General features: G+C 38.4%; 1 protein-coding gene across 5 annotated transcripts in view; it reads right to left on the bottom strand.

Moving 5' to 3' along the window:
* Window positions 1-27,000, bottom strand: part of Spef2 (sperm flagellar 2) — a 172,462-nt gene that overhangs the window by 6,707 nt on the left and 138,755 nt on the right. For 3 of the 5 annotated variants that reach the window (XM_033759177.1, XM_033759192.1, XM_033759210.1), the window contains 5 exons: window positions 25,513-26,675; window positions 25,169-25,398; window positions 24,847-25,055; window positions 24,637-24,760; window positions 23,849-24,531 (listed from right to left, as the gene is read on the bottom strand). In XM_033759177.1, the coding sequence (XP_033615068.1) occupies window positions 24,177-24,531; window positions 24,637-24,760; window positions 24,847-25,055; window positions 25,169-25,398; window positions 25,513-26,675 (2,081 nt within the window). In that variant the 3' untranslated portion in view covers window positions 23,849-24,176. Of the gene's footprint in view, window positions 1-616; window positions 866-8,513; window positions 8,694-14,470; window positions 14,564-20,048; window positions 20,232-22,416; window positions 22,524-23,848; window positions 24,532-24,636; window positions 24,761-24,846; window positions 25,056-25,168; window positions 25,399-25,512; window positions 26,676-27,000 lie in introns of those variants that run through there. The other 2 variants (XM_033759234.1, XM_033759304.1) reach the window with 1 other exon arrangement.

Here is a 27,000-nt window from a genome sequence, read left to right as displayed (position 1 = left end):
TTCCAGGTCAATTCCATGAAATTATACTTGGAATTGAGGGCAACATTCCTTATATACAAGGGTATTTGAAATATATAGTGAGTGTCTAATTTTTTTTAAAATTACAATAAAAGACACGTTGCCATTAATCCCTTCCTTAGCTTCAAACATACTTATCTCACTGTTCTTGTGACTTTCTGAAGCAGATCTGGAAATCCTCTTCATGAGCGTCTTTATGAATGTGCTCAAAAACAGTGCATGCTGCCCAGTGCCATCCAACAGAAAGGTAGGCTCACAAGACCATTATGGTGTATCTTTATCCACTTTATTCATGAGATATGGCTCTAGGCGAGTTCTGGCTCTTTCCAAAAATAAAAGTGACCATGTAAGGAAAATATTTTTAATTGATTCAGTCTTGGTGACAGCCATCACAGCACCACTAAAGACATAAAAGAAGACTTCTGGAACAGCTTCAGAAAGTGGCAAGAGTGATAAAATAAGAAGTGTGTGCAGAGAGAGGGAGCGTCTTAAGGGATATTAATGGCAGTGTGCTTTTTATTGTAATAAATTTAAAATTCACCCTATTTTTTTATCATACCTCATACAAGTTGTCCCTTTTACAAATCATCTAACGAACCTCTGCATAAATGTTCTCTATCTTGAGGTGACTGGCAAATCTGTTAGTATCCTGCGCTTCATTTCCCCCTCGGAATACTGTAAGTAGTGTTCCCATGGAAATCTTCTCAGTGTTTGCCTTTTCAGGCACTTCTTTTTTCTTTCGTTCCACTTTTTCTCTCTCCTCTTGCAGTTCTCCTTCCTCTCTTTCAGCACCGTCCTCATGTTTAGGAAGTTCTTCAATGGGACTCATGCCAGGAGAGAAGGAGGTCTGAAGAAGCAAGCAAAGAGAACATGAAGTCAGACTGAAGTCCATATAGATACTCAGAAAATACCAGTGCATCACACTTACCATAGAAGGGAATGGCAGTTTCTGCTACGAAGTACACAAAATTGAGAAAAGAATATGCTAGCTACAATGAAAATCACAGTGTTAAACTCGTCGCACAATTTTGCTTGTAGCCTCATTGTGGGCTGCATTTTGTCTCTATGTCTTCCTATACTTTTGAATTTATTACATTGCTCAGTATATCAAACCCCTCAATAAATGGACACCGGAATACTTTAGGGTACATGGTTCCAGACTTCTACACATGAATATAGACTTTCAATAGGATTTGTCTTTGAACTGATTGCAGTTGGGCTGGTGGCAAATTATTTCTCAAGTTTAATAGATTCTAATAGCTTTAGGGACATTTCTTTGGATACTGAAAGACCAACTAAACCCTTAAAAAGCAAATCAAATATTAAAAAATCCACTTGAGATTCTTACTACTGCTCTTTGAAACTGGGTTAAAAGCCTTGAACTAAGACACTCACATTTTGAAAATAAAAAAATGGAAACAAAGTGTTTGTAAAAGGGGAGGTGAGGAAGGGGTGAAGGGAGGGCAGGGACAAGGGAGAAAAATGAGAACCAAGACCTGTCATGTAAAGGTACAAGATCCCAATGATGAATGTAACTGTACTGTATACCTAAAATGTACCAATAAACTCAATTAAAAAAAAGACACTCACATTCTGAGTAAGGAAAAAAGTACTTTCTTATGTATCAAAAGCCTGAAAAATATTCCTACACTTTGACTTACTGATTATAGTTCTAAGAATTAATTCCTAGTAAACATGAGTAATCATAAAGACTTGAATACAGATGTTCATTCAATAATACAACTAAAATAGAAGATCTATGATTCCAAAAATGGGTGAATGGTGACATAAATTATATTTTGCGACATGATCCCATATTTCAACAAAAATATGGTTTAGAGTAATATCTAATACATAAGAAAATATTCATGGTAGAGTAAGTATTTTAAAAAGCATTCTGGAAGGAAGGCTGAGGCAGGAGGAATCCAAGTTTGAGCTCAGCCCGATAACTTAATGACTTAATGAGACCCTGCCCCAAAATACACAATAAAAAAGAGCTAAGGATATAGCTCAATGTGAAGAACTTGGGTTCAATCCCCAGTGCTGCTAAAACAAACAAACAAACAAACAAACAAGAAAATGAAGTGAGGAATACTAGGATCTTCATTTTATTATATAATCTACCCTTACTAACAAAAATAAAGGGCACAGATACAGTAGAGTTAATAGTAGAGGTGGAACAGATGGTCTCTCTGTTTTATTCTTTTCAAAACTTTTCAGTAAATTTGTGTGTGTGTGTGTGTATGTGTGTGTGTGTGTGTTCCTTCTGAGGTTGAAGTAATCAATATTTGATGATTTCCCACAGGACAGTGAGTAGTTTGAAATGTAGTTGCTCAGATGTCAGAGAGCACTTGATTTCTGATTTTCTTTTTCCCTAGGAAGGAAAAAATGCTAATTTGGCAGAGTGTAATATCTGTAAATATTTTAATTCAGTAGAAGTATTAAGTGTATAGATTATGCAAATTTCCCGAAAACAATTATGTAAATGTGATGTGTAAAAGAAGTGCGACATGACACTAAAATAAGCCTTTGGTAGTCATATGTTCTCATAAGGGTTCTGGAGGGACAGTGGGCAGTGTAATGAAGACAAGTTCCTTTGCTTTTGCTTCAGTTGAGATTCTAAACCCTTTGATACATTTGGAACTTAATTTAATATTAAAGAAGGAGGACTCTAACAGTTGGGGATTTGAGAATTACATATTGAACCATATTTTCAATATCTTTTAAAACTGCTCTCTAATCAATTAGAAATGCAACTTGGCATGAATGTAAAACTGGATTCAGTGTCTCTACCTAGCAATCTAGAAAATTGGGGCACTAGCTATTCATTAATAATATCCGGGGCAATAGAATATTTAGTAAAGCAAAATTAACATAGGATGTAATGCATCTTGCTGAGTGTAGAATAAATGAACAGCTAGCAGAGAGAGGTGCAGTGTGCACAAGATAAACACAGAATCTGTACATGAAGAAATGACTGGCTGGATTGGTGAGCAAGAAGTGCTAAAATTAAACAAAGGAAAAAATTGGTCTTTCTGCATTTATTTCAGTAATTAAGTAGGGACTTATTTTTGAAAGGCCTGATATAAGTGTTTCAGCATAAGTGAATTTTTAATCCAAAAGATAACCATTTATCTCTGATATTTTAGAATGAAGAACTCTTAGCTTACTGATGTCAGAGGCTTATTTTAAAATATTTTGCTCTTTTTGTTGTCTGGAGGTTGAAACACAATAGACTTAGTGACTCAGCAGGGGAGAGGAAAAACACAGAAGTCCAGATAAGACCAAAGAAGCCAGAACAGCATTTTAGGGGCCTGAGGAGCATGCAAGAAAAAAGGGCACGTTCTCTCTGACAGAGAGTCAGGAAGACAGCAATTGTGAATTTGTGCGTAGGAACAAAACCAGTGATGCTAGTTGGAACAAAAGCCAGTGTTTCTGAATAAATAGTTATTAGTGGCACTGAAACTCTGTAAGTCTCATTATCCTCTAAGCAGGGGAACAGTGCACTGTTGAGCACTGTGTCCTATGTGGCTAATTCTCAGACATGGGCCTCAACAATGTCCAATAAATGTACACCTGCAAGCCTGCATACCTTCCTGACCATTCATTTTTATCAATCAACTCAGTTGTACACCTCAGAAGGCAGAAAATAAAGTCATTTGTGGGGAATAATGTAGGCAAAGCACCAAGGAGCAGAATCAAATAGAAATTTACATCCTTTGAACTCCAAGGCCTCAAACACTCCTGCTGAGATATTTTTTACAAGATTTTTGCAGTGTGGAAGAGCCAAGCTCATAATTTGCCAAATTCTAGCATTCAATCCCACACAGTTTGAAAAATAAATTTTCCCAAAATGCCCTTTATTTAAAGGTTCAGCAGGACTAGCACATTACTCAAAAGTACCTTACTCTTGAGCTTCTTTTAAACTACTCAAGGAGTCATAGCTTTAAACAGAATGTCTAAAGCATTCTGAATAAAATCAGTCTGAGTAGCAGAGAGAGCAGGAAGAATGAAATTTGAGCATGGTGGTGGTGGTGCTGGTGACGGGGATTTTCAGTTGTTTTTACAGAAAGCAGAAGCAGAGATTGGGCTGAATGCTTTGGAAGTGAATATGCATAGTGCGAGGTGCTATTTCTGGGTTGGTTTTTATGGCCTCCTGAGAGGTGGTTGCCCAGGAAACTAGAACACAGTTGGAAAGGGCTCAGAAATTGAGCAGCATAATTAGAGACAAGATAGTGAGGACCAAGGGTGAGTGAGAGTAAGGGAGGTGGATGACTCGTGGGTTTCAGAAGCTTCTAGGGTTCCTTCCACGTCAGGAACAGGTCTAGGAGTCTGTGAGAGGGGCAGATGTACCATACCTTGGCTTATTCCACACCCACATTTGGTCTCTTGTGTCACTTAATTTTTGTACAGTGTCCTTGGGTTTTAAAAGAGCTGTTGAGAGCAGCCCTCGAGGGGAGCTGCTTCTTAGGGGGAAGCACTGAATTCTCCCAAGGAGATTTTAGGGACAACAGGGATGCTGTCTCCTCAGCTACCCAGCCACCACCCACTGAGGTGGCTGTTTGTTGCTATGGTAACCCTAGCAAGACTTCCTTTTTTTTCTCATTGAGTTTATTGATACATTTTAGGTATACATTATAGTTACATTCATCATTGGAATCTTGTACCTTTACTTATTTATTTTTTCTCATTTTTTACCCATACCCCTGCCCTTCCTTCACCCCCTCCTCCCTTCCCTATTTACAAACCTTTATTTCCATTGTTTCATTTTCTCAGATTTTTTTCTTTTCCCTTATTTCCTTTCCCCTATCCTTCCTACTTCCCCTACACCTTTAGCCCTTTCCTTCCTAAAATTTTCTTTTCCTTGGTCTTTCCTAGATGCTCCAGGCAGCCTTTAGGAGCCTGTTGAAAGGGAATAGTGATGCTCAACAACTAGGCCACACACACACACTGAGAGGTCCAACTGGAGATTTTATTCAAGGGGTGGGAGGAGAGAGATAGAGCAGAGAAAAAGAGCAGAGAGAGAGAGAGAGCAGAGAGAGAGAGAGAGAGAGGAGGAAGAAGAAGAAGCAGAAGGAGAGAGAAGAACAAAGAAAGGAAGGTCCTTTTAAGAGTTTTGGGGTGGGCTATTGCTTATTTATGAGGAGTGAGCTACTTTTAACCTATCACAGGCCAGATTGCTTTTATGGGTCCAGCCCTGCAGACACAGGTTTCAACTTTCCTGGACCACTGTGGCCTTGTGGGGGGAGAGGGAAACCAGAGATAAGGGCATGAGGTCATTTTAGGAGCCAAGAGGTACCAGGAGAATGTAGCCTGCGAGGCGGCGTCACAGCATACTTTAACGTGATCAATTCCCTAACACCTGTTATTGCCTTTTATTGCCTGAAATGTTTGTCCTCCTCTTCTCTACTATAGAGACTGGACTCTCCCTGTCTCCCTTCCTCCCACCTTTCCTAGCACTGTTCGAAAGCATTGATTACTTGCTCTTTGAAACTACTTTTGCATGTTGATCCTCACTCAAGGTAGGAATAACTTAGCAGCAGGATTTAATGGATAAGCAAAGCCTTGCGTGAAATGCTAGATCTCCTTACTCCCCACCTTTGCCCACCACAGGCTGTACTGAATGGAGCAGGCAGAGAGATCCTGAAATGTTTCAAGTCAAATGATTGTGCTCCTCTTATAACTGCTCATTTGGTGCCGTGTAAAGCTAAGATCTCCATAGTGCCCTCAGTCTTCTCCCCACACCCTTCTTTCCAGCCAATATCCTCCAGGCCTCTCCTATCCATCCATAGGGTTCACTGGAACACAGGAGGAGCAGACCCAGGCTGGGGCTCTTCCAGTCACATTTGCTCTCCCTTAAAATGGGCATGCCCTAGAGCTCTTCCACTTTTTCCAAGCCTGCTTTGTGCACTGCACAGAGACCTTCTCTCACCACCTACCCCAATTCCTGTTATTTTTCTCCCACCTTTATTTTTTTTTTAGAATATGTTTATAATACATCATAGTTACATTCATTTTGGAGGACTGATATATGGATAAAGCATATTTTGATCATTTTAAATCAAAACTATTATTTGTTTTAAATCACCATTTTATGAGGTCCATATTTTATTTATTTGATTATTGCTTGTCTTTCTTCTACCTGAAATTATTTTGGGTCCACTGCTGTACCCCCAGGTCATGAGTGGTCCCCAGCAAACTCAAGTGAGTAACACATGTTTCTGGAAACAGTGTTTGTGTGCACATCACGGTGCTCCTCTGCCAGAGGATTTGTGGATATGACCGGAGCCCCACCGAGAGAGTGCTCAGTGTTGGTCAGGGAAGTATAGGAACGGTGTGGCAGTTGTTAATGACCACCAGAGGCCTTGGATAACGGGGAGAGGCCTTGGACCTTTTAAGGTGAGGATAGAGGGCACATTGAGAACTAAGGCAGAAAGGTGGGGAAGAATAAGGCATAATTGTTTCTTGTCATTGGGAAGACCCCATGGGATCTCCCCAACTCCTGTATCCATCACAGATCACAGGGCTGTGCAAAAAGCACAATTTATAGAGTTAATTAAGGAACTAATTAATGCACTCAGTGCAATGTTTAACCAAGCTCTATGCTAGGCCTTTCCAAAATTTCAGGGACTGTAGAACAGACAGGCATCCCCACTAAACTCCCCCTCATCAGGATGCTAAGAGTTGGACAGGAAGCTGATTTTGTGAGAGAACAGATAATAGAAGGGGGAAGTACAGTGCCCTCGGGGAACATAGTAGGGGTGTAAAGAGTAGACATACTCTCAAGTCAGAGAAGGGCTTACTGAGAACATTTTTTGAGGACATGTTTTTGTGTGGTATGGCGAATTGAACACAGAGCTTTTACACTGAGGTATATGTCCAGCCCATTTTATTTTTAATTTAATTTAATTTTCTTAAGACAGGTTCTCACTATGTTACTCAGTTACACAGGCTAGACTTGAACTTGTGACCCTCCTACCTCAGTCTCCTGAAGTGCTGGGACTGCAGGTATGTGCCACTATGCCTGGATATGAGCACACCTATTTTATTGAGATTTCATGGTAGGCTGTAATCCAGGCTTAGACTATAGTTCCAGAGTTATGCTAGGGAGCCCCAATCTGTAGGGGGATATGGAAACATCCTAGGAAAGTGGCAAATGCTGTCCCATGAATGTAGACTATAACTAACTCTACTTATTTGGGAAATTTTAAACTGGTGCCCTACTATCTAAGAAGACAGCATCCTTGAGTGGAAGTAATAGTCCTTGCTGAACTTTCTACCCCCATGTGTTTAACCACTATCTATAGTACATAATTTGAAGTTTATCTATAGTACATATCTATAGTACTATAGTTTGAAGAACCTTAAGATTCCAGGTTACTATACATCTCTTTGGCCTCCCTCTGGTGGAAGGGGGAGAAGATCCTTTTGTCTATGTCCTCAGGGGTCAACATTTTAGAAAGCCCAGAACCCACATGTGAATGCTGTCAAGAAACCTCCCATTTCTTTCACATGACCTCTGTTTGACAAATGTATACGAAAAGGAAAGAAATGTGGCTTGGGCATCTGAGGAGTCTGAACTATATAGCAGCCCTCTCCTCTTTCTGTCCACAAATAGAACAAAAACAAACATTCTATCATGAGGGCTACAGTTATGCCTCTTAATGAACAAGAGAAGAATCAAAAGCTCTGCAAAATGCAAAGAGGCACTAGAGAATATATTACTTTGCACCTTTCCTGTAAACTTTTCCACTTGAAAAGCCAGGGAATGCTTGCTGCTTAGAAATCTGGAGGGCAATGGCAGTGGTATTGTAGTTTCTGAGCTTCTTTGTCATTGGATACAAGTGACATAGAGTCCCTGTGGATTTTAGGTAGTTGGGCTTTTGCCTGAAATACTATCGAGTCACATTCGTGTGAGATGCAACTGTGGCCTAAGGTTATTTCAGATAAAATGTCTACACAGTAAGATAGACTGGTTTGGTACCCACTTCTTTTTCATTTATCAGGATCAGCATTTCATGCAAATTAAAGCCTGTCCTTTTCAGAGCAAATTTGATTGTAGCAAGAAATCTTCAACAGCATTTGATTTTACTACAAAATGTTTAACAGCCTGGGAGGGTAACACATGCCTATTATTACAGCACTCTGGGAGGCTAAGTCAAGAAGGTTGAAAGTTTGAGCCCATCCTGGGCAAATCAGTGATTTAACAAGACTTTTGTCTGAAAAACAAAACAAAACAGTAGTCTGGGGATGTAGTTCAGTGTGAGGACCCAGGCTTTAATCTCCAATACAGCAAAATTGTTTGATAGAATTTGGGTTCCCAGTTTTTAATGCATTGAAGAAGGCTATGCATATATATGAAACATTGTGAGCACTGTGTTAGGCACTTGGGGAAAAACAAAAAAGAAAATAAGAGAGTCCCTGTAGTCAGGGGTTTGGAACTCCTGGCATCCTTCTCCTAACCCAGAGTTCATCCATTTCTGGAATGAAATTACCTTTCCTGCAGCCAACAGAGGTGTTTCAACTTGTCTGAAGATATGAGTTCCAACAGTCACACTGAGAGCCCTGTAGATCCCTTCCACCATGTCTGGGTGGGATGCAAAATACAGCAGCATCTGAGTGTAGTCAAGCTGGGGTGGATCCTTCTCACAGTCAGCAAATAGCATGAAGAAGAACTGTTACACAGGGAAAGAAAATGAGTGCACTCTAGGAGTCAAGGAACAGAGCAAAGAATCCCTCCAGGAGTTTTTGGTAAAGTTACCTTCTAAGGATTGAATTAATAAATCTAATACATAATGGTTGGCTTTAATTGAAGAGTGTACTAAGTAAAAACTCAGAAAAGTAGGGCTTAAATAAAATCAAAAAGAAAATTGTGTGCTGGTCAATGGTACTAAGATACTTAGGAAATAACCAATTAAGGATAGTGGGGATTAATGTTAAGTAGGGGAAGGAGGCTACAAGAGCAAGGACCTGCTGTCTGTTCTCTGCCTCACCCAGAAAAACTGGGTCCTGACCTTAGATATTAGACATCTGGCTCAGTCTTCTCTGGGACTGAACGGAGGGAAAGGAATGGTGCCCAAAGCTGCTGGGTTCCAACCATTGAAATCTTTCAAGCTGGCTCACCTTCTCTGAATTCTGACTCAACCTATTGACTCTAAGTTACTTCCTCCAATGTGGATTTACATCCAGGGAGATAATGTGTTAAATACCAGCAGATATCCTTCTCAATGGCCGAGCTGACATTCACCTTATGAATCTGATAGCATGAGAGTTAGTGTTCAGGAGGCTACTATTATCCTCTAGTGTCCTGCAAAGGTGATGCTCAGCCCCTGGGTTACGTAGGCTGCATCTGGACATCTACACAGTACTATTTGGGGAGATTGATGGTTTCCTTGATCAGCTTTTCTCAAAGGTGTGTTTAGTGATCTAAAGAACCTAAGATGAAAATTCTGACTAAGTAGATGGTTCTGATGCTGCCTAAGGTTCCACATATCTAGAAGTAAACTGGTACATCTGCTCCAGGTCCACTCTTCTGAAGTTCCTAGATCCAGAGTATTTTCAGATTTTTATTCTTTGTTACCAACAATTTTTACAATTATGAACAAATCTAATGAGATATACATGATGATAATTGGAAAACTAATTTCTGATTCTATTTGACATTAAAAATAAATGTTTAAATAAAAATGTCATTGACAGGAAAATGCATAAAATATTTTCTATTACAAAGGAGAAGAATCTTAGAAGTCTATATGATCCACAAATTTTTTCATTTAGTTACTCTTTTGGCAAACATCTACTGTACTGTCTGCCAGGTACAGAGCTAGCAGACACTTACAAACCCACTCTGAAATAAGGCCTCCCTTGACTTTTTAGAAGCCACAACCTAACTGCTGGGTTCCTTCAGGACACTGCATTTTCATCTTCCCACTTGCCCTTGAGTTATTTTGGAAATATTCAGTAGGACTGGATACAAAAAGGGAGCCAATTGCCACGGCATTGACCATGACTGCTTAAGTCCTATTCGTTTCACATGAGAGTTACCTTTTAGTATTTTTTCCCATTTTTATGATATACTGTTGAAAATCACCATTATTTTCACTCACAGATAAGCTGAATACTACATATTGCAAAGAAGGTACAAAATAAAATAAATTGATATATGAACTATTTCTTTAGTTGGACTATTCTGCAATTGTAATTGGACTATTTCTGTAATTGAACAGGCTTGACTTTAAAACAATGAATTGGTCTCTAAAGAAAGGTGATGCAAGCATGTCTGGAAGTCATTCAAAATATTATAGCAGGCAGAATCCTAAGAAAATTTTAAGGGTTCTCACCCCCAGAAATACCTGCCTTCTACCATCCTGATACAGGAAATGATACCAGGGATAAAATATAAAATATCTCCCGACACGTTAGATATTTATTTATTTATTTTTGGTAGCGGGGATCAAACTCAGGTCCTTGTGCTTGCAAGGCAGGTGGCAAAACCACTGAGCTAAATCCCCAGCCCCTGTTAGATTTCTAATATGCTGAGCGTGAGTTCTCTAAAAATTGAGGTTGAATTCTAGGAAAAACAGAGATTAAGAGTAGGAAGATATTTTTTGATGAGATAGCTCCTGAGAGGAAGGAGGGCACCTGAATGGGTAGCCAGGGACCCCACTCTGCAGGGGAGTTTTATAGAATAAAACCCACATGGGTACAATGTGGACCACAGATGTGATCAATCAATAAGGTTACATGTACTCTCACTTAGGTGATAGTAGTCTAATTGGGAAACAGGTCATCTAACAAGTTGGATGGAAAGAACAAAGACTTCTTCCAAGAAATGATGGCTCCAGAGGTCCCGGTCACCCACTAAGGTAACTGATGCCTATTTAAGGTTCATTAGGCTGAGGGTTTGTCTTTTGAGAAAGTATATATGTCTGTTCATCTTGTCTTTAACCTGAGGCCTGGTCTCCAGCAGTTATGTCTCCGGTAGCAGTTGTGATATGTTTCACCTTTGTCCTGAATCTTTGGAAGACAGCCTTATCTGACTGCCTATACTATTTCTACATAACTCAGCTGTCTATAATAATCCCATCGCCTAAAGTGACTTGTGGGTGGGATTTGTGAATATGCTGGGAAACTCATTCCCATGATTACGTTGCCTTATGTGGCAAAAATAAGGGAGTTTTATTTTCAGAAGTAAGTAAAATCCTCAATACACTGATTCTGAGTTAATTCAAAAGGAGCCTGACCTTGGACCTGATTTAATCAAGTAACCTTTTAAAAAGACCCTGATCTTAAGGGTGAAATTGAAGCCAGAGAGATGCTGTCTTTCTGGTCATGAAGCAGCAAACTGCCATGCTATGGTGAGGGCCATATGGCTGAAAGGAAATGGTAATCCCCAATGGTCGCATCCCTACAGTGTATAGATTTGAATTCTTCAACAACCTGGTAGGAAACTAATCTTTGAACCATCTTAGAATTGGCCTCAGGTGAGATTGGAACCACAACTGTTACCTTTATTGTAGCCTTGTAAGATCTTGAGCAGAGAAGTCATTTAAACCATGCAAGGACTCCTGATTTATGGAGCTCTGAGCTAATAATGGGTGCTGTTTCTAAGTCACTAGCTGTGTGGCAATTATTACACCGTAGCAAAAAGCGTGAAAATGTTTTCTTCTAGTCAACAAATACTTATTGGGCAGGTTAATGCGCTAGGGATGGATTTTTCTAAGTTTTAAAATATGGCCACTAAAAAGGAGGTTAAGTTCCTAGCTCTTGAGGAGCCTTCCTTCTTGAAGGGAAAGGCAGAAAATAAAGAATTAATACATAAATTAAATAAATTTCATAGTGATTATGGAAACAGAAAAAAAAACATGTAAGAGTGGGGAAGGTAGAAGATTGCAGAATTGGGGCAAAATATGAACAAAGATTTGAAAGAGGGGAGGGAGATGGCCAGGTAGAAAGCCAGGGTCAGAGCACCATAGGCAGACAGACCTGCTGAGGTGAGTCTCCTAGGTGGAGTATGCCTTGTGTGTTTGGGCAACAAGGAGCAGGTCAGTATGCTGAGCAGAGTGAGCCAGGGGAAAACAGTGGAGATAAAATGAAAGAGGTAATAGGGACCTCTAATCTTAGGGTTTGGTTGACCTCAGAGACCCCTGCATTGGTTATAAGGTCAAGCTACACCTAAAAATAGAACCCTAAAAAAATCTCTTGTTGCAATCACACCATCTGCTGACAGTGCATGTCTTTGTGGCTAGCAGGGCTCAACAAGATGTGTCCTACTTTCTATTTTTCCACACCTGAGCACCGAGAGTGACTTTCCCAGGGTTCAAGAAATCCTTAAGGTTTTCTTGAGAAAAGGTGCTTTAAGTCTGCATATTAAAATCTACAAGTGTTGTCTACTCCTTACTCCAAACCCTGCTCTTGGTACAGCATATGACATCTTTTCATTCCTTAAGGCTGGATTGTATTTGTTAATGACAGAATCTTGGTTTGAAATACAAACTGTTTACTAATGAATTCTAAGTATTTGTTTCAATTGTAAATCAGTTCCAAATACAGCTGCCTATGACATCTCTACTTAAATATGCTAGTAAATATCTCAAACTCACCATGTCCCAAACTGAGTACTTAATCTCTGATGCTAACACCCTCACCTCCTCTATGTTTCTAGAAACCCTGCAGGATATGGTTAGAGACAGGCCTGAGTTACAGGGCATGGACGGCAAAGGAGGGGTTGTGAGTGTGCCACTAAACTCTCCCTTTAAGATGATTCAGAGACCTTGGGAGGGGAAGGGACTTACTCAAGTTCCCACAGTGAGTTTTGGCATATCTAGGAGTAGAGCTCAGGGCCCACACCCCAAGAATTCCTTCTTAATGGGGACATTCCCCCAGTTTGATCTTTCTTATTGTAATTAAAGGGAAAAAGTAAACATTTTTGTGTAGCTTTTTTTAGCAGTTAATCTATAAGTTCTGGCCAAAGCTTATTGCTGTTCGTTGGATGAGCGCATCCCTACGATCCATAGGTATAAACTTGTTCCCTGGGATGGAAGCACCATATTATGACTTCCTGTGGACTTTTCAGTTGAGGGTGCTTAAGTCACTGGGGTCTCCTGTTCAAGGGGTTCTCCCCCCGCCCCATTTACTCATCCCCTAACACCTATCAGCTATCTTTTGCCCCATAAAAATGCTTCTTTCTCAGGCCCCATTGTCCCGCCTCTATCTATGTCTTTGTTTCTTTCTCCCATATTACTTATGATTATTTTTTTTTTTGTGGTATCAGGGATTGAACTTGGGCCTTTCAGCTTGTGAGGCAGGCGGCGGAACCACTGAGCTAAATCCCCAGCCCTCCCACATGACATTTTAGTAGCAGGTGAGAATCATACCTTTCCTCTCTACCAAAAAGCCCTTTCCTGTTTCATTGCTGAGAAAATAGCTAAAAGACTATGTTCTTGACTGACATTTCTAAAAATGTCTGGCAAGAAGAAAAGTACCTGTCATTTGGCTGCCACTTTTCAAGCTTCCAGTATTTTTCAAGTACTGAAGAATCTGTTGCTGTTATTGACAAGACATGAGACGTACTCACAAAGTCAGAGACTGTCTTCTAAAACCTTTACAGGAAAGCTGATTGCAGTTCTTCATTTTCACATTTCAGCAACAACAAAAGAAATATTGTCCTGCAACTGCAGACTTTCCATTTCAGGCTTTTTTGGTCACTCTATGATGTCTTTCTCTTACCTGCTTTCATGCTAACATATAGCAGAAGTGCGTAAGAAATATAAGTACAATTGAAAAGAACTGCTCACTTCGAAGTTGTAAGTGGAGTTATATTCAATTTTGTAGTAAGATTTTGAATTAATGGCTTCTAGAAATCAAACACTATATATTATAAAGAGGTTTCTGTGATATCTAAATCTACGATTTAGTTTTTCTTATATCTTATTGAGATGTGGGTATATGTTAGGTATATTTTTATATTTTAAAGTCAGAGTAACTTTCAGGTTTTAAGACCCTCATTTTTATTGTGGCCTCAGGGATGGAAGGCTAATAATGATGCTGTTTTGATAATAATATTGAGAGTGTAAGCTCTTGTGGGCTACACTGGTAATACCATATATAAAACCTTGCTACATTAGTCAAAATCAAAGAGAAACGAACAAAGAGCACATATTGGTAAAATGATAGACTCTTAAGATCTGTGAGGACATTTAGAAACAATGTTGAGTAACAGCTTTTCGGAGAGGCCACGGAAATTGTGCAGGGTCACAGCAGGACGCTAAGATTCTGGTCCCTGCCTTTTCTGCTAAAGCTTCTCTGGGCTGCCTCCTTAGTAAGCATTAGACTCTGCACTTTGGGAGAGCTGTAGGGTGAGTGGGGCCCAAAGGAAATTTTCCAAGTAAAAGAAACAAAGAAAATGATTTGTTTTATAATGTTAAATTGTTTGAAAGCTCTTGGTAATTACCTCTATAAGATGTTCCCACCTATTAAATGGCAAGGGCTCGAGGGGATTTTCTGGAATTTTTATCTCTTCGTCCCCTGAAAACCACAGACCAGCCTACACAGAAAAGGAAAATGACAATATTAAGACATTGTGCTGAAATGTAACCATTCTTATAAAGGTTCAAGATTGAGCTTGTCTTGTTCCAGCTGCTAGAGCAGCGGTCTCTGAAGCAGGCTGCAGAAGTTGTGAGGATGTATGAGAAAGTACTTGCACCCCATTCTTCATCATGTTTGTTTTCACACATTCGATAATGTGTGTGGTACCCATTTATAATTTATAAATTCAAGTTCACACAGTAGAGGTGTTAGCTGTATTTTCACCTCTAGAACATATAGTGAAATTTGGAGGTCACTAACCTAGATTAAGCTTGTACTGGCTACATGTTGGAGGGTTCTGTGTTCTCATAAAAATAACTCACATTCCACATGGCCAGTTTGTACCCTCTCATTTCTTACAGACACACTTGCTGCTGATATGTGTTGTTCAAGTTAGAAATACTTGCTGAGTGACTTGAAACCTGACTCAAAAATAACAGTGGCCTCTTCTTTCATGGCATCCCTCTCCCTTTCAGGCAATATCTGACAATATTTGTTGATTATCCCTTTGATTCCCATTTGTCAGGGTGTCTCCTACATTATTCTCTTTTCCTATTTCCACAGCTGCCACCCTGGTACACAGCCTCATTTCCTCTGTCACAAGCCACTTAATAATTCTGGGCCATTTTTGTTTCTAGGCTCCTTTAGCCGATTTTGTTTCAGCTTTTATTGCATGATCATATCAATCTTCTCCAAATCTTAATGTTTCATGTCATTCTCTGCCCAGAGCCATTTTCTACCCTCACTCTTTGGATCACATCATCCCTTCTACCTTAGGTAATTTCCATCCTCCTTTCCACTCAGAAAAAGCCTGCTCATCTTTCTAGACCTGATTCTGATCACTACCTCCTCTCAGAAACCCATCATCTCTCCTCTGAACTCCCATTTGACGTATTTATACCACACAATTGGCACTTAGTCCATAAATGTGTTGTATTAAAAGAACACATCTTGCCAAGCCTAATTTGTATACAGTGCACACACATAACTATTTTGTTCCCAGGTGTTTCTCCCTTACAATCTTTTAGAGTGACAATCTCTCCTCAGCACTGCCTGGTGCTGAGAGCCACTGAGTTGCCTCCCCTGATTCAAGCCTATGCTCTTTGTCTTCTTTTCTTCAAGAATCTACTTTGCTCAAAAATATAGCTGGGATGGGACTGGATGGCTTGCAGAGGTGAAGCTGGTTTTTCTTTTCATCTGGAACAAAGGAAATGCTGGTTGTACGAAAGCCTGTGAAGAAAGAGCTAGAAACTTAATGTCCAGTGAGAGCTCACACTGTAAACATAAGAGGATTGATTCTGCACTATCTAGGAGGAAATCCTTGTCCAAAAGGTAATTTGCAGAGGCTCAGGACCTTATGGAAGAACTGAGGGATGAGGAATATAGATAAGATTTATTCTTCTAGACATGAAAGCAGGCCTCAGGACAGAATTATCTGTCTTAAATAACAAAGAAAGAGGACAATATATTGCAAACAAGAATTTCCAGCCCTTAGATATTAGGCAGTCTAGGTCAGTCATTCTAAAAAGAAAGGAAGAAAACTAGGAGATTCCCCCAGGATCTCCATATGGTGCCAAGAAGAACATCTGAGATTGTGAGGGCTCATTGCGTTTAGACAACAGAGTTTAGGGTTGAAGGAGGCTGAGGGGGCTGAAGTTCATAGAGAGTACTTGAATAATGCACAGACAGTGAGAGAGCTCTAAAGATGTACACAGGAGCCCCATTGGGATCGAATAGTTAATCTGTATAGCATGTCTGGAGAATACCAAGGTTGGAGAAAGACCCCGTGAAAAGTAGGAACCTCGTTAATTCTCTCATAGGGCTGGATTAGTTCCTTATCACCAGCCAGTTTGGAATATCCTTTTAGTACACAGGAAGTACAGCTCATGGAAGAATATTGTCTCATTAGCGGAACTAGATGAACCCTGCACTGAAGGCTTCTCTGGACACACCCTCAAAATTCTTCATGTAACCTTGGAATGATAAAACTGATTCCAAATAACATCACTGCCTCACACACAATGCTTCAAGGTCTACAGCGATGTTAGGCACTTAAAACCATAGAATTCCCAGCAACTGGCATCCAGTGTGAAATTACTAGGCATGCATGAAAGACCAAAAACATAACCCATATCCAGGAGAAACACTAACAGAAAAATGAGAGAGATGATACAATGAAGAGAGAAGGGCTAAATCAGAACAGCTATTTTGAAAAGTTATTTTCAGCATAATTTGAAAGATTAAAATGCTCATAATACATCACCTCTGGGCCTTTGAGCTTAGATCAAGAGTAAAATGCACATAATAGAAAAAGATAAGACATGAAAAAGACCCAAATTGAACTTCAGGAAATAAAAATTACAGTATCTGAAGAGAAAAACACAATGGACATTATTAGTAGCAGACTCAACTCTGCAGAGGAAAATACCAGTGAAGTTGTAAACACAACAATAGATATAAAAACAAGATAAAGCATTTAGAGAAAAAATACTAGAAAAATAAATCAGTCCTCAGTGACTTGTGAGACAAAGGCAAATAGTCTAATAAACAAATATGTAAGTGGATTATTTGAAGGCAGAGTATGGAAAAATATCTGAAAAAATAATCCCCCAAATATTTTGAAATTTAACAACAAAAAGCTACAAACATATGCATTCAAGGGACCCAGTGAACCCCAAGCAGAGGAAACATGAAGAAAACCACAGCAAGTAAAGCAATAACAAAATTGCCAAAAACCAGTAATAAAAAGGAAATTTTAGAAGTTGCTAGACAGGAAAAAGAAATAGATAAACTCTCTATGCTCTTCCTGATTTCCCAACTGTCAGTTCCACTCGATTGTTTTATAATATAGGGATTTCCCCCGAATCTTAAACCAAGGCTTCATTTGCATTCATTTTCTAAAATAAATTATATTTTACATATTAGAAAACCATCTCCAAGTGTTTCACCTATGGCGAGTCATGTAAAAAAGAAGACATAACTTTCCTAAAAAGTCAGCCATAAAAATTTTAGCAACTTGAAATGTGAACCTTCTTAGTAAGGGGTTGATTGGTAAGCAAGGTTCAGTCAAATATACTGTCTCACTGGATCATGATATAATTTCTCTCCAAAATAAGGAAATGTTCTTGATACTCTACTGCTAAAATATGGCCAAAGGATTTTATATTTTACACTTAGAGAAGTGCTGGACTGTTAGAATCCTAGACCATCTGACTCATTAAACTCATAACATGGATTGTCACTAAGAGAAGTAAGTTGATCTTTCAAAATAGAAGAGTTCCATGTGACTGTGACCGCACATCCCACACAGATGTAAGTGTTCAAGGCTGCAGCAGGAAAAGGAACACAGGGCAAACAGGCCTATTTATGCTCACTACTTAGCCAAGACATGTGGCCTAGACAACTTCACAAATGGGTGTTTTCCCATTTTACAAGACATGGAGAATCAGCATGCTACCAAGTGGCTGCTGTGAAGCTGCAATTTGTCAAAAGAAAGAATAAAAAACCAACAAAATAGAAAATACAATAGATGCTCTTTTCCCCCAGAAAACTTCATTTCAGCAATGTGGTTATACCATTTTACTGTTCTGATGTTGCATTTTCAAAAGATCCTATAAAATTTTGCCCTAGAATTTGTTTATGTTTTCCTTATGAAACAACAGTTTTTCATTGTTTTAGTGAGATGGAAAGTGTTTCAGATCTTTAAAAGGGATGTAGGAAGGTCAAGTCTTCTTTTCAAATAGCATCAGTGTCTTGTGGCTTCTGAGGGATAGAACTGGGGTTGCGGAAAGGGACAAAATTCAGAAATCAGCTTTTTTCAAAACACAGTGTTCAAGTAAATATTTCTGAGTTTCATCCATCTATCTCTAAGAAATTCACACCTTTGGTAAAGGAGCTTTCTGGTTTTGGCTCAGCACTTTGGTAAAAATTGCTACCACACTTTGTTTTTCTCTTTTTTGTACAAAAGGATGTTCAAATCGATATCCTGTGTTAATCAGCACATATTATAAATAGTGAAGATTTTTATCAGTGCCCAAATTTTAAAATCTTAAGCTATCTATGGGAATACTGTAAAATTTTTCTTGTTTTTTCTTCGAATAAAATCACCTAACAAATTGAAAGTCCAGGACAGTGATAAAGATTCTAAATTACTCTATTTGAGAAATAGAGATATGGACACTCAATAAGCCAAACACTTATGTTGATCATGTCTGAAGAATCTCCTTAGGATTCCACTTTTACTTCCTCTGGCTCAACAGCATGAGCCCAAGAACCTTGGGGCTGTCTTTAGAAAAGCATGCCATCTATTCATTAAGAAGAATTTAATGGTGAAACACATGTGAAATACTACAGACTATCATCCTGTTTTAATGTTAGTATCTTATGAACATTTCCCTCTTTCGTTGTCTACCAGTGAGGTAAAATGGTGAGCAATCAGACGAATTTAATCAGTAGAAAGAAAATTAATAATTCAGGCCCTCTCAGTTATGGAATCTCATTCTCACTCTTTTTTAACCTTTTTCAAAAATGAGTTGAATTTTCACATTGTTGGCTTAACGAACAGGATTCCTATCTATCATCAGTCTATCAATTAATCCATCTTCCTACAGACCTATTCATTTCTCCAACACTGTGTAATTTTCCTTCTGAACTTACTACTCTACTAAAATTGTTTTGGCTGAAGTCACTAGTTGTATCCCACCTGTCAGGCCAACACGAAGCTATAAAATTATTAGATTATTCATGAATTTCCTTAGATGGCCTCATGTATTCATAACTTCGTAAGTCTTTTCTGGACTTGCCATATGGGATTGGATATCTTCACTTGCATTTGCCACACATATTTGAAATTTAAATTCTTAAAGATGATCTCACCCCTCACTGCTTTCTCACCTTCAAGAGAAAGATAACCCTGCTCCTTTCCTACAGTTTTTTGAGACCAGGGTCTCACTACGCAGTTCAGACTGCTCTGGAACTCACTGTGTGGTCCAGGCTGGTCTCAAACTCACAGTGATCCTCCTGCCTCAGCCTCCCGAGTGCTGGGATTATAGGTGTGAGCCACCACGCCCTGCTAACTCCTACTGTTCTTGTTAGTCCCAAATACTGGATATTGGACAGTGGTCTTCTTACTCTCCAAATGACCTTAATCCATAGCTAAGGTAAAAATCATTGAGCATGTGCATAGTACAGAAATTCAAGGGAAGGATAATGAGGTTTAACTGATTTCTTCCAGAGCACTTAGTTCTCTAGTACACTTTGGTCTTCTCAGATGTTTTCCCTGGGGTGGAAGGCAGATTTCTACCTGGAGTTTTGACCTTGCTATGCTGCCTAGACATGTGCTGCCAAAGAACAAGTCCTGGCCTGAGACCTCTAATGTAACAACAGTGAAAACTCCTTTGGTCAACAATATTATGTGCTACTTGTCCACCAGGCCCAATAGTAACCTGTGTGTACTGCTCAAAATTGATGGTGCCTGTTTGTGCCTGATCCACAGCCTTGAACCTCTGCAGGGTCTCCAGGAGCTCCTCCTCCAGAGGAATAGGCCAAGGCATCGCTGCTACTAGGAGGAATTTCCAGCAGTCCACGAAATCAGAGTTTACCACTAATAAAGATGTTAACTCTTGCAGCTAGAAGAAAACAGGAAATGTCACTGGAATATTTGGCTTCCTTGAAGTGCTACATGATCTACACTTTCAAAGTTAACCACTTATAAGTCCAATTATTTAAATGCAGGATGACCAAACACAGAATTTTTTTGTTAACTTTTATGAGATAATATAACAGGAACTATAAAAGCAATTATATCGAATTTATTCAATAATTTTTCTTTGTGTGATATATTTTAAAACGTGATGCAATTTAACATTACAATTTGGAGAGTAGTATCTAGTTTCTTTCCAAATTCTTTTCGCATTAATGTCTTTCTTTGAACAACACACTTTACACTATCCTCTTGGCCTTTTTTCCTGTGGGTGGTATAATTTCAATGAAATGTCTGTCGTCTAATGTAATGGTGAAGATGTCGATGATGGATGACCTGGTTGATGTTTTACTATCCCATTAGACCTAATCTAAATTGTAAAAGACTTTTAAAAACCTCCTCGTTTTGAATAAATACAAAATGAGTTCCATTTTGTTTGGTCAAGAAGGTGCCTAAATATTTTATAATATTTTTTCCTCACTTTTGGATTGCAGGATAGCTTGTTGGATGTGGGTCAGCTCTCTCAACAGCACTCACAGAATTATTATAATCAGTAACCACTATTCAAAATTTTTTAGTTTTGCTTCTTCTTTCAGGTTCTATCATTTCTGTATTATGAATAATTCACAATAAGGAAACGTCTTTTTTGTCTTTCTCTTTCATAATACAGACTTTTCCTCTCTTATATGCTAATAGTTCCCCATTTTTCAGGCTTTTCTTTTGCAGCTCTTTTGGCACTTCCTTCCTATTCAGTCTCAGTGTCCCAAACATAACCATTTTATATTGTAAAAGAATGCCACTGAGTTCTGGAAGTACAGAACTTTCATCTAATTACATACGATAAGAGTTTGTATAGATTATAGCATGAAATTATAGGTTATTTTTCACAAATAAAATAAACACAAATCAGTAAAAAAAACCCAGAACTTATTATTACATTTTGCTAGAAACAAACATCAAAGGTGAATACACCATTCTGAGTTAAAAAATATGCAAAAAATACTTGATATAAAACAAACAGGCCAGGTGTGGTGGTGCACGCCTGTAATCAGGAGGCTGAGATGGGAGGATTGCTGTGAGTTCAAGGTCAGCCTAGGCTATACAGAGTTCAACGGAAGTCTAAACTACATAGTGAGACCCTGTCTTTCAAACAAACAAACAAACAAATAAACAAACAGATGTACATGTGTTATCTCTTGCAAACAAGAATCAACTGGTTGAATGGAAACAAAGTCTTTATAAATAGGGAAGGGTGAAGGGGGGTGAAGCAGGGCAGGGGTATGGGGAGGAAACAAGAACCAAGACATATCATGTAAAGGCACAAGATCCTAGTGATAAATATAACAGTATTGTTTGTTTTAAATGTACCAATAAACTTAATGGGGGGATAACTAACTGGTTGAAATGACACCTGCCCAAGTGATACTTAAAATAATCAGTATGTAAACAAAACCACTTCAGTAACACTTGGGGTAAACTATTAAGTGGTTAAAGTTCAGATGAATGAAGTAGGATTCTACATCGGTGAAAAACCAGTTACAACATTAGTTCCCTCTTGTTTCCTCTGTTTTACCAATCTACCCACACCAACTACAAAGTGTTTTGTCACCTAGAAAGTGTTTTACATTTTTCCTTCTTGACATTTTTTTGCTTACTGTTACAAATATAATTTACACATGGAATTCTATTAACCTTGTACCTTTTCAACAGAGGAAAAATAAAGGTTATAACTGGGCTTGGGCAAGGCCTGTACAGGAGAAATGTTCTTTAACTGTTCTGTTTTCTGAGACATGCTTAAGGAAAAGATTATGAGAAAAATGAAGGACTGCTAAAATCATCTATTATTACTTGTTAGGACAATTGCATCAGTAGTAATAGAAATTTGCTGGTTTGGCCTCACAATCTTTCTAATATTTCATTGACTGCTAGATCATTAGTGTTTTTCAAATACTGAGCATGTGCATATTATACGTTTCAAGTTCATTCATATTTTGTTGACTGGTTATTAAATGTCAGAAACTCTATGAAGACTGGTCATTTTAGAATTATTGACTCATTGATAAAATAAGAATAATATTAAAATTTAAAACCCAAACAAAAGGGAAGCTTACTTCAGACTGAGTGAGATGCATCCAACTACTAGGAAGGCTATTTGTTCCAAGGTTCAGGGTTATCAGATCGAGCAAAATGTCAGTGAACATTTTATTTCCTACTAAGCCTATAATGAAATGAAAAATATTTTGTCAATTATATTGTGTGATAGTTTTTCTTTATTTAAAATAGATAAATAATGGACATTTGTATAATCACTTCTTGACATGATTTAGCACAGAAATCTTTAGATAGTTTGAACATGAAAAACATCTTTTTCGTGATGCCTTCTCATTATTGTTTCCCATTACTTCAGTCAAATGTCTTTTTTTTTTTGCCTAGGATAACTCTTGAGTACAAAAGATTTCACTATTTGCATACATTTTAGTTTGAAGTCTTCTTATTCAAAATAGGTTGAATTTTTAAAAAATATTACTCTAAAATTTCCTACGTACAGCAGGGCACAGAGTAAACTCTGGTAAAAATAAGGTAAAGGTGTTTCAAATGTATGCAGCACCATTATTATCAAGGTAACACATTTATCTTCATCTTTTCCTTTAGCTTCCAACTTTCTTTGCTTTTTGTAATAGTGGGGAGATTTGAATTGTTAAATCATTAGATTGAAAACACTGGTTTAACCACTGAATTTATAAAATGTCTCTAAGCATTTCATAAAATATCACTAAACTTTAAAATGTTTTGCTCTCTGATACATGACTCTATCTTACCCATCTAAAAGTGGTATCAATTTTGTTTCTTATTTCAAATTGCTTGTAAATGCATTAAATAAGTAGTAAAACAAATAAATAAATTTTCCCTTAAAAAATGTCTAGCTTACCCACCCAACAGAGGTACCTTCTAGACTCAGAAGAGACTGCTAACATATATCCCTAAATCTTTCAGGTCAAGAATGCAAACGATAATATTTGTTTAAGAATAAAAAGAGTGAAATGGATGTAGCATCCCAAAATTTTACATCTAAGTTTTTGTCACTTCTAAAAGTCCAGAAGAACTTTATCATTATCTCTAACCTCCAAGAAAACGTAATGATCCCTTTGTAATGTCAGTGGTTCAAACCCAATATTCATTCAAGATTTGGGAGATAATATTCTGGATATCAAGTTTGGAACTTTTATTTCTTTGATATAACAATTAGCATCTAATTTTATAAAGATGAGAGTATTTTCCAAGGTAAAGGAAGTTTGGGCCGGGGTTTAGCTCAGCGGTTCAGTGGCCTGCCTTGCAAGCACAAGGACCCGAGTTTAATTCCCGGTACCAAAAAAACCAAAAACCAAGGTAAAGGAAGTTTTAGCAAACAGAACCTTTTATGAAACCACTTTGGTTTTCAAATTAGGAACAAGCCAGTCATGTTCCTCAAGATGAAACCATGAATAAAATCTATTAAAACCATAAAAACAGCTAAGGTATTTAAAAGTTCTTCTAAGTGTGCAATATACTTTCACCATCTTTAATGGCTGTAGTGGGAACAAAGTGTTGTAAGGCAAAACTTTCAGTTTACATAGGAATTGTTTATCTGAAGATCTTAAGGTGAAATATACAAACTATTTAATGTTTGACCTTGTTACTCCAGTGGCCAAGGCATGTAGTAGTATGACTTTCATGTCTGACGCAATAAGAGATTCACTTACAAATTTTATTTGAAGGTAAAATAGAAGAACTCTTTCAATTTGGCCCTAAGTAAATTATTTTTGAAAATATTTTGCTTATTTATTTAATTTATTTATTGCTATAATCAATGAGGAAGCCAACATATGTCACATCACTCATCACTTTCATCCTGGCTTTCCGAGTTTGACGAGCAATCTGAATTCAGTCCTGGGTCATCAGTTGCATATGATGTTCTTGTATTCCATAAGTGGATAGCTTTCTTAGGATCAAAATTACTAATGTCTGGAGAATTCAACTGAATGATCAAGATATCCGTCATTCTGTCAGCCTTCACTTCAGCAGGCAAATGTGACCTGGTACGTGTCACCTGACTAAAGCCACGTTCTGCTTCAGCTGAACATGCTGGGAGGGCTAGCACCAAGTCCACTAGAGTTAGAATATTCGGATACTTGTGGGAATAAATGGAATTCACAAAATCCCAGGACAATTTCTTAATGTTCTGAAATCTACGAGGGAAAATAAGAAAAAAAAAACGCATAAAAATTGAGACTTCTCAGTACCTGAATATTTACACATATCAACTAATTTACTTAGCTTGCTTTCCTGTTTACCTGGCATAAATCTCCAATTTTAACATGCTCCATTCAGTGTCTACTTCACCAATTTTAACATTGGCACCTTCTAATACTGGTTCATAATGTTCAATCAGGACAGATACCTCCTTTTCTCCAAATTCTGCAATTAAGACAGAACAAATATCACCTATATAAGAGACTCATACAATTAAAAAAATAGGTTTGAAGTCAGCACATACAGTTTACCTTGATTTATCTTTGTGGGCCACAATTTAAAGCTTCCAATCATGGCTGCCTTTACCACATCTGGGCTGGCATCTCGGAAACAGCCTTGCAGCCTCTTGATAAGATGTGTTATAACCACGTTTCTCATGGCAGAAATGTTTTCCTTTCCTCTGAGGCAGTAACCATGAAAGTGTGTAACTGAAGCTACCCTGCATTCTTTTGGCCCTGGTCTAGGGAGAAAAAAAATCACCCAAATAAAGAATTAAGCAAAACAAGTACTGGCAAATAATTTCCCAAGTCAAACTGTCTGGTCTGACCAATCAGAGCACCCTGCACTTCTCACCTTGTTTGATATATCTGGAGCATTTCCAGTGTTGCCTCCAATGTGGCAAATATGTCAGCAATTGAGGAATTTCTGTTTTGACTGACACAGGACAGAATGCTAAGGACATTAATAACATCCAGCAAGAAATGGGCGAATTTAAGAACATCAGCTTGGAGAAGGCGATCTAGAAGTTCTCTGGCTTTCTGTTGACTGGTGGATCCTCTACCGTCACCTGTGTCAGATGCAAGCTGGAAATAACACCTTGGTCATCTTTCTCAAAGTCACTCTTCCAAGAAGCTCAATAAATTATTTGCTTTTATTGGGAAGAAAGTAATATAATACGGCATTTCAATATTACTTACTGAATGCAGTTGGTGGGCAATTGCAGGAAATCCCTTGAGAAAGTTCTGGAGAGCTTCTTGCAATCCATGAAGCCACCTCTTGTCTTCTATTTGTGAAGGCATCACAGGTAGAAGCTGCAGGCTTTTGAAAGCAGTTATCAGAGAACTCTTATGAAGAGGAGAGTTGTGGTAGAAGTGACAGATGCTGTGCAGGAGATCTTTGACTCTGTTGTACATAGGAATGCTCTGGAACACTACCTTGTAAGATAGTTCAAGATGATGTGCAAAGCAATACACAGTCTGCACACATGGCTGGATTTCTTTCAGAAGCAGGGCTACTCCATTCTCCCCCTGCATTCCAAAGGTATCATCACTTCCGAAACCAACCAATTTCTTTGCCCAGTCTTCACTTGACAGCCTAAGTTGAAGATTTATCTCCAGAATTTTTTCAATGGCATTTTTTATGGTCACAGAATCTTTCTTTTCTATTGTCTGTAATCCAACAATCTGACAATGTACCTTTCCTGCCTGAGCAAACTGCACGTAGACGAGTTCAGCTTTCTCCATTAAATGATCTGTGATTCCATCACTGATGATGGAGAAAAATTTAGTTTTTTCTAGTTTTTCTCTCAGAGTTTTTCTTTCCACTTCAGCAATAAAATATGTAAATGTCCTTGCTGATTTGTTAGTTCTGAAGACTGGGCCAATATCAACACCTTTCATATCATCCAACTTGCACATCCAAATAAAATCTTGGAGGGGACGTCCAGTCTTAGCAATTGCATGGCATGATCTGAACAAGTTCTCTACTCTCCCCAAGGTTACTTTGCTCATGGTCCGCACCACTAGTTCAGTGGCTGCTCTGTTCACTGGAGAACTACTTGCTGCTTCCATTAATGAAGCCTTAGCATGAGCCTCACTGATATGATGCGCATTGAGAAATTCAGTCCTAAAGTTGTCAGTGCCATAAAATAAACTCATTTGACTCCCTCCTGACTTCACTCCATGCTTTCGGCACAGGGCACAGAACATAAGATTTAATAACTCATCATATACAAGCCAAGGATATTTTTTAAGCCAAATTTTCAAAAATTGATTGTTTTTCTTTGGAAGATAATGGTCAATTGTCCATTGTCTTTTCTGTTTTTCAGTGATTCGACTCACAGCATCTTGAGGACTCCTGCCTTTAAAACAACTCCATGTTGTTATTTTAAGTAATGACGATGCCGTCTATTTCTTAAGCCCACCCCCACCCCACCCCCACACAGACTTGCTCATTATTTCTGGAAAAATTATATTGAATGTTTATTATTTATCAGGTATTCTGGTGAGAACTTTAACTGGTTTATATCATCTAATCCTCACAATCCATTAACCCTCTTTTACAGTTAAGGACAGGGGCCACTTCTTATCACCATTTTGTAGATAAGGAAATAGAGTTGTTGTGTGCGTAAGTGTGTGTGTGGGGGGGGTTCTTGCAGAATTACCACAGGGCCCTTATCCATGTAG

Source organism: Fukomys damarensis, unplaced genomic scaffold (genome assembly GCF_012274545.1).
Source record: "Fukomys damarensis isolate Sample0158 unplaced genomic scaffold, DMR_v1.0_HiC HiC_scaffold_1, whole genome shotgun sequence".
NCBI classification, from domain to species: Eukaryota; Metazoa; Chordata; class Mammalia; order Rodentia; family Bathyergidae; genus Fukomys; species Fukomys damarensis.
Note: the sequence above shows the minus strand (reverse complement) of the source record. Positions and strands in the feature narration are given on the sequence as shown.